A 10923-nucleotide genomic window follows, 5' to 3' on the forward strand; every position below is an offset into this window, starting at 1 on the left:
ATTTGGGAAAAAGAGAATGACATAATTTAAGTGAACCAGCAAAGTGTAATTGAATGTAATCCAACAATTAAAGACCATCCATTTTGTCTGTAATGATCTATACTTAATTGTTGTTATGCTTAATTTTCTAATCCCTCCCAATTCTCCTCAGTGTCACAGTTAATTCTCATGGAGGGACCCACTGATTTTCTTATTTTTATCAAATTGTACTGCCATGCTCTCATTTCATATGCACTTTCTTCGAACAGTCCCTCTCCTTTTCACTCTCTCACCCTGCATTTATAATAGCAGCATCATTCTTCTTTCTGCTTACACTTTACCTTACTTACTCGCCTTTTCCTTCATGGCTCTGATACCTCTGTTTGCTATTTTATTCTTTATGGCCTCCCCAAGCAATGCTTACTGGCCACCTTCACCTAGTTACAGGCCAAGTTCCAAATTCAGGCCTGTGAACTTCTACAAAGGGTTCAGAAATCTTTGGGGTCCTCAGCACCAAAGCATTGACCAAAATGCATTAACATTATGGCTTGATAGAACCTCAGGTCTGAGTCTTTAGCTAAAATTCACTTTCAATTCATAATCATCAAATAAATATTTGTGATTCAAACGTGACACATCTTCTTGTTAACAGGAAGTGGCTTCAAGTCAGTTCGTCCATTTCGATCCGGGTACTTTGGTGCTTCCATTAAGCTCCATCCTGGCTATACTGCAGGAGTTATCACAGCTTTCTATGTAAGTTATGATCAAAGGATTTTTTACAAAAGTATAAGTTGATTGATGGAAGTTTGTAGTTTTTCACATTCATTTTTAGTTCAAGTTTACAAATGATCTGATAAATGACAGCTTTCTAACAACGAGGCACATCCGGGCTTCCATGATGAAGTGGACATTGAGTTTCTTGGGACGACATTTGGAAAGCCTTACACTTTACAGACCAATGTTTATATAAGAGGAAGTGGGGATGGCACAATTATTGGCAGAGAAATGAAGTTCCACCTTTGGTTTGATCCTACACAAAACTTTCATCACTATGCTATACTTTGGAGTCCTAAGGAAATAATGTAAGTTACTTTACATTTTACAATGCATCTGTATGGTAGTGTTTGAAATGCCTGTATTTCTTAGTTAGAGAAGATAGGGTAGGAAAAAATTCATTTTCCACTGAAGCAGATAGAGAGAGGAAAAAAGGAATCAACACTATAACTTGGGCTACATTTGTGTCATGGATTTGACTGGCTCATAAAAAGGTACCACAGTATAGGCACGACTGAGTGAGAGTGATATTTTGGATGATGAAAAGGGAGAGAATTTTGTTTTCTCTTAAATTGAGGAAAGGAAAAGGGACACTTTATGACAGGGTTATTCATATAAAATCAAGATCACATCATGAACAACACCACATAGTATAAAAGTGGAACTATTAAAGTGTGGAATAAAGTATAAATCTATCCACTCTGATATACTTTGTGGCCTCTGAAGTTATTATAAAATTACTTCCACACTTTCCCCATAACATTAAAGTTTACTTTTCATGCATTAACACAGTAATATGAAAACTAATCAGAACTAACTGACATCAAATTCAATTTACATACAATAATCAGAAACCGTGTTGGATATCACATTATACAAAATTGTGTATGATATCATACAGCCACTGCCATATTATACATATGTGTGTATATATGTATTAATTAATTGCTTCTACTGACATTATGAATTTACATATCAGATTCCTTGTGGATGATATTCCCATAAGGAGGTACCCAAGAAAGAGTGCTGAAACATTTCCACTACGACCAATGTGGCTTTATGGTTCAATATGGGATGCCTCATCATGGGCAACAGAAGATGGAAAGTACAAAGCTGATTACAGATACCAACCTTTTGTTGCAAGGTACACTAACTTCAAGGTTGGTGGTTGCTCAGCCTATGCCTCTCGTTGGTGCCGTTTAGCCTCAGCCTCACCATATCGCTCTGGTGGCTTGACCAGACGCCAATACTGGACCATGAGAGGGGTGCAAAAATACCACATGGTCTATAACTATTGCCAAGATCCCAAAAGAGACCACAGACTAACACCTGAGTGTTGGGGGTAACACTTTCAAAACTCAATAATTGACTCTTCTATAATAAAATTTTGCAATGGTTGGTGGGTTAAATCATTGAATGATTCCTATAAATAAAATAATATTACGTGTTTATTGGTATGCAACACTATGTTACACCAAATCGGAATAATTGTGGAGTTTGATGTGGTAAAGGAAATTTGCAGTAAGTTCCTATTTGGTGTAGCAGGTGCATAATATTTTTTACTGATATGAAAGTAAGTCATTTTGCATAATTTTACTGTTCAAGAACCAAACTTTCTTCAATCACTACTCTCTGTGTGTGATTTGTTAATTATATGTGTTGTGGTGTCTCTTGGAAAGTTAGTTTTTAAATGGGAATGACATGAGATGGGGCCATTCCTTGACAACAACATTGATGCAAGTGTACGGATCCAAAGTTCAAGGGCCCTACTTGACAGAAGAAAAATTTGTAAAATATTTGTATTTTTCGTTTTTGTAGTATTTCTCTTTGGGGTTAGAACAATGAAAATAATGTCAGAAAAGTGTGTTCTTGTGTTACATTGTCATTTAATCTAAGAAATTAAAATATCTGTAGTTCTGAAACTCCAATGGGCCCTTTAATTTATTGCAAGGAAACTTCTACAGTTTTCAGGAGATTTTCTTCACTGGTTTTGCATGATTTGCTAGAATCTACTAACAATATTAATTTCAGATTGTTTCCTGGATCTAATTATCAAGTACCCATAAATGTGTGGCAAATTATTATTTTTTTCATTCTTTATATTTTGTGCATATTTACACATTTTTAATTGCAAAAGAAGTTATATATATAATTATTTCATTTTTAATGCAATTTTAATATATATATATATTCAATTTAAAACAATTATGCAAATCTTCATGAGAATTTAAAGTTTCACTTATCACACAGAACGGACGACTTATAACAATACATAAAATTTCTCATTTTTTTTTTCATTTCAAGCATTCATAAGTCATGTCAATCCCTAATTCCCATTTAACATTTCAAACATAAAAACTATATATATTTTATAATAATTAAGCTGAAACAATTTAACATCTACATATTATTATAATACTTTAGAATAAATATGATTAATTGACAAATTAGTTACATATAAATATATATTTTGTTAGGAAAACTTCAGAATATTAAGTGTAAAATAAAAATAGTTAAAATAATAAATTGGAAAAGTTTTATTGTTATTTTTAAAATCCTAAACTACTTTATTATATAATAATATATCTTTAGTTAACTATAAGGGTTATGGATACTTTTCATGCAAGATGACATAGTTATTTTCAAAATGTAAACTGAATTTAATCTAAGATAAAATTATCGTTTTATTTACATCAACTATCAATTATTTTAAGTTTTTCTCTCAACTGCTAGTGATCTAAGTAAATAATAAAATATTAATGGTATGCAATTATAAATTGTATGACCTAATTAGTTAGTGATCCAATTATGTTAACTTCAAAGATTTTAGTTATAGATATTATCCAAACTAGGGACATATTAATGATAATAATAAAAGAATTTTATTTCCACACAATTTTTCCATCCCAAAAAGATTATGCTAGTTTTTTTTTCTTAAAAAAACTACTAGTTTTAGTCAATAGAATATTTTCCAATACTTTTATTGTATAATCAACATAATATTAACAACACATAATCACCATCCTTTTGACTTTTTTTAATATAAAAATTTTGAGAGTTGAACTTGACTTATAAATTTAGACCATGAGGGTGTCAACAATGGTTTATTAGTGAAGGCTAAGAGTCAAATCAGGTATTTTTTTAAGGACTATTTGATACAAATTAAGCTAATTCTTACTATTAATTCCCTACATTTTTTTTTTAGAGAAGAAAATTCTTTTGAAATGAAAGAAATAATTAAATGTGGTGGTGCAGTAAAAACATAATTAAATTAAATAGATGTGAATATTAACAAACCGACCTTAGCTCAGTTGGTAGAGCGGAGGACTGTAGTGGGAATTCCATCAGATAATCCTTAGGTCGCTGGTTCGAATCCGGCAGGTCGGAATTTTTAATCACACACATTTGAACCTTTTAAATTTTAATTTTTCTATCACACTTTATACTTACTGAAAAATCTAATTTTATTTAGTTAATAATTTACAAAATTAACTGAGAAATTAACTTGTAGTTAAAAAGTTAGTAACTAACAACTAGAATTTGTTAAATTAATTTATTGAGTTGAAATAAATTGGTCAATATAAAAATGATTGAAATCAAAATATTTAAACATAATTTCATATTTAATTTATTTTAATTGAAAATAATATACCAGAAGTATTTATAATTTAGTTTTTTTAATTAGTTTTAATCCCACATTCTATTTAGTTTAAACAAGTATTTTGATTTTTATTTATTTTTAATTCTTATATTTTAGTAGTCTGTTGTTAATCTTATCATATAATATTTTTACAAAATTAATATCATATTCTGTAAATTAATATTAACAAAATTTTACTTTATTTTTATAGTTTTTTTTCAAAATTATATATAAATCATATAACTTTTCTAAAATTAATATTCTGATACAAATATTTTACCTAAAAATATATTTGAATAATAATAATTTTTTTATATTTTAATTATTATATAATTTAAATTTGTATGTAAGTATTATATATTAAGAAAGTAGAGAAGATATTTGTCTATGCTATGATGTTAAACTTAACTCCATTCTAAGATTTATTTTTAATTCTTATATTTTATTTATATTTTACTATTTTGTTGTTAATCTTATATCATATCATAAAACATTTTTACAAAATTAATATCATATTATTTAAATTAATATTAACAAAATTGTGCACAATTTTACTTTATTTGTATAGTTATTAGTTTTTTTTTCAAAATTATAAATAAATCATATAACTTTTCTAAAATTAATATTATGATACAAATATTTTACTTTAAAATATATTTGAATAATAATATTTTATATTTTAATTATTATATAATTTAAATTTGTATGTAAGTATTATATATTAAGAGAGGAGAGAAGAGATTTGTCCATGCTATTATGTTAAACTTAACTCCATTCCTAACACAAGAAACATACACACTGTTGTATTAGCACAACAAATAATACATATTACATCTGAATAGGATAAGATATAAGATAGAATATATAGAATATAATTAGAATAAGATATGATATTCATAAATTGGTACCAACCAACTAGTCTACATAGGAAGTGTTTATCAATAAAACAAGGCAGTTTCTTCCTGAATACATATTTTTTTCCTGCACCCCACTAATATTATATAAACACTAAATTATCCTTTTTATGTTTTAAAATTTAAAAAATGTGTCTGACAGAATGTATACTTAAAAAGCTCTTCTTGCGCAGTCACCATCATCTTTTTCTTGCGCAGCCGCAACTAACGCAGACTCCATTATCTCTCACATTGCCTTTCAATCTCACATATGTCTTTGGTAATTTAGAGTGGTCTTTCCAACTTATGACTTCAGTAAAAAAATTTGTTTCCAGATCTCTATATTATTTTCTCTTCCGAATTTTTCTTTCCACACTTCATCTTTATTATTCTAAACAATGCAATTCGATACTTTTAGGAAAGAGAGAATTCGTAAACGTTTTTTCATATCCAAAATTATGGATTCCATTATAATTTTGGATTAAGAAGGGATAAATATAACAATTACTTTATCAAAATAATTTTTACTCAACTTTAAATATAGACGGTGGGATTAAGAAGGGGAGACTTTAACACTGCATATATATCCGCATTGTTTGTAATTTAGTTTAATTTAAATGATGTTATTAAACAAAAATGGTGAAAACTAGGGGAAGAGGTTCACAAGATGTACATCCCACAACCTCTCTTAAAAGCACAACATGTTAAAGAAGATAAATAATATGTTGAACATGATGATGCACAACATGTTGAACCCTGTTACTTGTAGTGTTGTCTAAGTGCATCATGACCTTATTCGTCCAAGCCTTAACAAACTTTTCTTTATGTGGATTTAGCTAAGTATTAATCACATATTTAGTAAATACAGATCATGGTGAATAAACAACATTAAATGCCTCCACACGATGTCCATAGGACTTTACATTTCTAACTAAACATACTTTAAAAACTTAACTTTATCTCATCTGTAGTAAACACATTTGTACATTCATATCCCTTCAATATATTGTCTATTGATTTGTTAGATAATGACTTCTCAATATCATCATCATGTTGACCATCCTACACATCAATCCCATCATATAGTTATTTTCAAATTCTTCACTATTGTCCATGTTTCTACAAATTAAAAAAATGAAATTAAATCATTGCATTCTGATCCATAAATCCATAAGTCAAACAATTCATCCGGATCCAGCAATCCATAATTCAAAAAAACCAGGAACCAGAAATCCGTAATTCAAAATATGCATTCCAGATCCAGAAATCAATAATTCAAATTATGTATTCCGGATTCAGAAATCCATAATACAAAAAACACATTCCGAATCCACCAATCCGTAACACACATTAAGCTTCCAGATTCAGCAATCCGAAAATCAACAATATATGAAAACTTTGCTTTCAGAACACCCCTTATCCAAAAAATAAAAAATTAATCAATTCTACATTGATGAATCCGTAACACATTACCGAATCTTGATTTCCAGTAACCATGAAATCTCCACAACCACCAATGCTCCTAAAACAAACTTAATTTTTACCTCTAGAACCCAAACAACACTTCGACAACGTACCTTGATCCGAACAACTACCAAGACCCTCCACCAGTGGTTGATATTCAATGAAGAAGATGAACAGTGGCAAAGAAAATCCAACATGGTGCCTCTTTTCCAATAATAGGTCAAGGTCAGTTTTGAGATTTTTAAAATTATGGGTGCAGGAAGAAAAATGTAGGGTGCTGGAAGAAGAAGCCATTAAATAATTATTCGGTGGGCTTTGATTCCTTTTGCAGTCCATGGACCATAATGAATGGGCCGAATAGTGTAAATTCGAACACATACATAGTTTTGGAAGTAGTTGTTGAATGATCAAATAGTCTCTCTTTCCAAACAAACCTCGCTTCTATTGGGAATTGTGGTGTTGAATCAACTGTTCTTGGTTGTTCCGTACTCAACATGGTAGGATTATCTTTGATTCTCTCATTCTTTCCATTTCTGTGATCAATTCTGTGTTTTCTTCTAATTTTATACAAAATTGAATTTGCGATACCCCAGGTTTGCTTGGCTTGTTTGTTGCCCCTCTTTCTGGTTCCGATAGTTAATATTCTCCCTATTCTCTTCCATATTATCATGGTAAGTACATGTTTTTATTACTTTACATGAAATTATGGTGATTAATGAAATTTATGGTTATACGAGATGTTTGAGTGGTTGTTGATCTGTAATTCTGTTTTCAGGGAAAGATCTATCGGGTTTTTGGTTGGGAGTACAGGAAACCAGAGAGGGTTCCTCCTGCATGTCCATACAAGCCTCCAACTACTGGTGTTAGTAAAGTAAGTGAATGTCTAATGTTAATTGTTTAATTTCTATGCATTGGATGGAGATAGGTAGAGGTAGTGGTTTCAAATTTTTCACTGACATACTAACATAAATAATTAGCATTTGCATCTAAAAAAATTAGAAATCATGATCTCTATGACTTTGAAATAGTTATTGTCCTATTAAAAATGACAAGACTTTTGTCAGTGACAATTAGAAATCATGATATGTATGACATTGAAATAGTTATTATGGAATTAAACAAACTGTTTATGCGGGTAACAATGACAAGATTTTTCAGTGGCTCAATTTGGAGGTTTGGAAAGGAGATTTTGTTGTTAATGGTAGGGTGGAGTAATGTATGTATGATTTCATCCTGAACAACAACGATACTTATTGTCTTTTAGTATGTAGGAATTAGGAAATAATCAATGCGATTCTGGGTTTTGAATTCCTCATTGGCCATGTGTGGGACTGATGCCACACTTTATAACCTGAAAGGATTGGGGAATGTGATTGTAAAGAAAAGAAAGATGGAATTCAACAGAATTTAATTGATTTAAGACATTTTATGTCCTTATTAATCATCATGGTTGAAAAAAATACCCTTTAATTTAGCTTCATCTAAAGACAAATCTACTAAACGGTTTGTTTGTTTAAAGAGAAAATATTTGACTTTCCAACCTCTAAAAACAATCACGTTATCTACTCCTCCATGTCCGAGGAGTGTTGGAGTCACGAAAGACATTTTTTAAATTCCACACTTTAGCAGGATAACGGTCACATGTCCTATGCGTGTCAGTATCAGACGTGGGACTTTGAAGAGCCGTAACCATGCTTCATATAGCTGTTGTAGAAGTATTACTGGGACATAATGTTCTGGAATAGAATTCGAGAAAGAGAATCAATCTTTGTATTATGATATCAAGATAATCCCTCTAAGCTATTTTAGTTGCATTTGCATATTATAGTTTTGTACAGTTTCCACAATGAGAGTTTGCGACTGAACTATCAAGGTAATCTCTTAGCTATTTTAGTTGCACTTGCACATGATCATCATGTACCAGTTTCCACAATGGGATCTTGGTACTATGCGCTATAGGATAATGCGGAGATCTGGTTCCAAATTTTCTTTTTCTTGGCGATTTGTTCTGAAATCTGTCCGCCAATGGGATTTAGAACTTGAATTCTGTAAAATTTGAATATTGATGCCTTCATTTATCATTCTGATCCAGTTCCAAGTGAAAATTGATGTGTCAGAGTCAAAGAAGTTGAACATTGTGCCTAAAAGAGTTGGGAAAGAGGAAAACCTAATCCTTATAAATGAATAGGGTGATTGATGTGGAATTCCTTGATTAACTCTAGACTTTTGTGGCCAGGTCTCCTGTTATGTTACAAATTTGAATGAAAAAAGAGTTGGTTGTATTATTTTCAACTTTATCATATTTGGTACTACTTAATTTGTTTTGACGGATAATGAAGTATAATTGGTCAAATCAATGAGACTTGAGTTTAGTGATGTCTATTCTACTATCTTTTATCTTATGTTACATGATTGCTGGGGGTTAGTCACTTGCAAAGACTACTATTATGTCAGGAACAATTTTAGGGCGATGTTCAATTGTGTGTTCTTCAGTATAATATTTGGCTTACCTGACAAGGGTTTTTGTTATCAATGATGATATGGATCTCCCAATTGAGAAAAATCTATTCTGTTGTCAATTATTTGTTTTTCTCAAACATGCAATATTGTAACGGTTAGTTAGGCTTTAGGCACCCCCTACCAAGTAGTGACCCTTCAGTTGTGCTTCTTGTAAGTTGGTGCCCTTATGACATGATAGATTCTGTTTTTTTCTTTTTAGTTTGTGCCTGCCTCGTGCATAATGCTTGTGTTGATATGTTTGTGCATGCTTATAATTTTGTTTTGATGATTTAGCATATGAAGCTTCCATGAACTCAAATGTGAACTGACATTACAAAATTGTTATGTTATTAGCAGGCTGAGGCAGATGTTGAACCTATTTCAGCAGATCCTGTTAAACCTGGAACTGTAGATGTCAAAAAGGATTAATCTGGGTAGCACATTCTGTAAGGTTTGTCAAGATTAAAAAGTACGATAACATCTCATGGTTCATGTCTGTAACTTTTATCAAATATCTTGTCTTGTCATGATGTGTGAAAATATAAATATATAAAAAATGTTTGGTTGTAAGTTTATGTTACTTAATTTTAAAGAAAAAGTAAGTTTCACTGAAAGTAAAAGAAAATGTAATTTATGGATGACTTTAAGAATCTCAAATTTAACTTCAATTTGTCAAAATATAGTAATCGGATTTTGATCTAATAATTTCGAGATGTTATGCGCAATTATTTGTAGATAGTAAGTGTATGAATACGTGAAATTTGACTGCAACTAACTCAACTCAACTTGCTGAAACAAAAACGAGTCATGATCAATGGTAAATTACGTATTAATATATGTTAGAGCATTTAAATCCATGTGTATTGAGAAATTTAAGAGGAATTATTGTGAGGATTTTTGTTCGAAGATTCTCACTTATAGTTTAGTCATTAAATTTAATTATGTTTACGATTTAACAAAATTCATTGATTGTGTTGCCACATAAACAAAAAGGCCAAGTAGCTTAGGTCACCAAAGAAACAAAAATGTTTAGCCACTGTATATGGACTATTTCATTTCATTTTAACATACATAATCCATCAAGCAATTAAAGTTTTATGCAATTTTGTAAAAGAAATGTCTATTTGTTCAACCTATTAAGGTTATATCCCTTCATGAGATATTTTTTACACTCCTACTAAATTTAATAATCATGCTCGTTAATATAAAGCTTTTATCCTATCAATTATTTGGCTTTTAAAATAATATATATGTATACTCCTGTTTGAAGGGTTGGTTGAGCTCCCATGACATATAATGTCTTAATAAGAGTATTCCTAATTGTCATAATCATAAAGAACTTAATAAAAATGGATTACTGGTAAGAAGTATGGTATACAAGTTCTTCAAAAAAAAATGGAAGCGTAAAACTTATTACCATCTTAGAAGGGGTCTAATAATATGAATCATACAAGGAAAGTGTTCAGAGAGAGAGAGAGAGATTTAAAGAGAACATTTTTTAAATAGAATTCTAAGAGTATACACAATTTCTCTTTTATAAAAGAATTTTACAAACACTCTTATCAAACCTTATCTTAAAAAATTACAAGGATTCTTTTATTATGATAATATTAGAATCCTTTTGTAAAATAATATTTGGTAAGAGTATTAGTAAATTCCATCAATAAACAGTTT

The 10923-nt window shown here is 30.3% G+C and overlaps 2 protein-coding genes and 1 non-coding gene across 4 annotated transcripts; all 3 read left to right on the forward strand.

Moving 5' to 3' along the window:
- The first annotated feature begins 227 nt into the window (after positions 1-227).
- LOC137828794 (probable xyloglucan endotransglucosylase/hydrolase protein 32) lies at positions 228-2735 on the forward strand. The gene is made up of 4 exons (XM_068635495.1): positions 228-542; positions 632-732; positions 844-1061; positions 1733-2735. Exons 1-4 carry the CDS (start codon positions 230-232, stop codon positions 2097-2099), a joined length of 999 nt encoding a protein of 332 aa, XP_068491596.1. The 5' UTR covers positions 228-229; the 3' UTR covers positions 2100-2735.
- Positions 2736-4049: 1314 nt separating this feature from the next.
- TRNAY-GUA (transfer RNA tyrosine (anticodon GUA)) lies at positions 4050-4140 on the forward strand. The gene is given in 2 exon segments: positions 4050-4086; positions 4105-4140. It is a non-coding gene; the product is annotated as a tRNA-Tyr (tRNA).
- Positions 4141-7121: 2981 nt separating this feature from the next.
- On the forward strand, positions 7122-9819 carry LOC137828795 (uncharacterized). Of its 2 annotated transcripts, none has more exons than XM_068635497.1 (4): positions 7122-7247; positions 7344-7421; positions 7526-7621; positions 9607-9819. In XM_068635497.1, exons 1-4 carry the CDS (start codon positions 7245-7247, stop codon positions 9676-9678), a joined length of 249 nt encoding a protein of 82 aa, XP_068491598.1. In that variant the 5' UTR covers positions 7122-7244; the 3' UTR covers positions 9679-9819. The 2 variants fall into 2 exon arrangements, with proteins under 2 accessions (XP_068491598.1, XP_068491597.1); XM_068635496.1 differs by having other exon boundaries at positions 7127-7247; positions 9604-9819.
- The last annotated feature ends 1104 nt before the right edge of the window (positions 9820-10923 follow it).

This window comes from Phaseolus vulgaris, chromosome 7 (assembly GCF_000499845.2).
Source record: "Phaseolus vulgaris cultivar G19833 chromosome 7, P. vulgaris v2.0, whole genome shotgun sequence".
NCBI lineage: Eukaryota > Viridiplantae > Streptophyta > Magnoliopsida > Fabales > Fabaceae > Phaseolus > Phaseolus vulgaris.

What these genes read in the sequence shown, in the direction of transcription:
- LOC137828794 (XM_068635495.1), top strand. Translation starts at nt 230, where the DNA reads ATGCACTTTCTTCGAACAGTCCCTCTCCTTTTCACTCTCTCACCCTGC. An exon ending in GAGTTATCACAGCTTTCTAT is followed by an intron (nt 733 to 843) that starts GTAAGTTATGAT and finishes GATAAATGACAG; the next exon opens with CTTTCTAACAACGAGGCACA. An exon ending in TGGAGTCCTAAGGAAATAAT is followed by an intron (nt 1,062 to 1,732) that starts GTAAGTTACTTT and finishes TTTACATATCAG; the next exon opens with ATTCCTTGTGGATGATATTC.
- LOC137828795 (XM_068635496.1), top strand. An exon ending in TTCTCTTCCATATTATCATG is followed by an intron (nt 7,422 to 7,525) that starts GTAAGTACATGT and finishes TTCTGTTTTCAG; the next exon opens with GGAAAGATCTATCGGGTTTT. An exon ending in CAACTACTGGTGTTAGTAAA is followed by an intron (nt 7,622 to 9,603) that starts GTAAGTGAATGT and finishes TTATGTTATTAG; the next exon opens with CAGGCTGAGGCAGATGTTGA.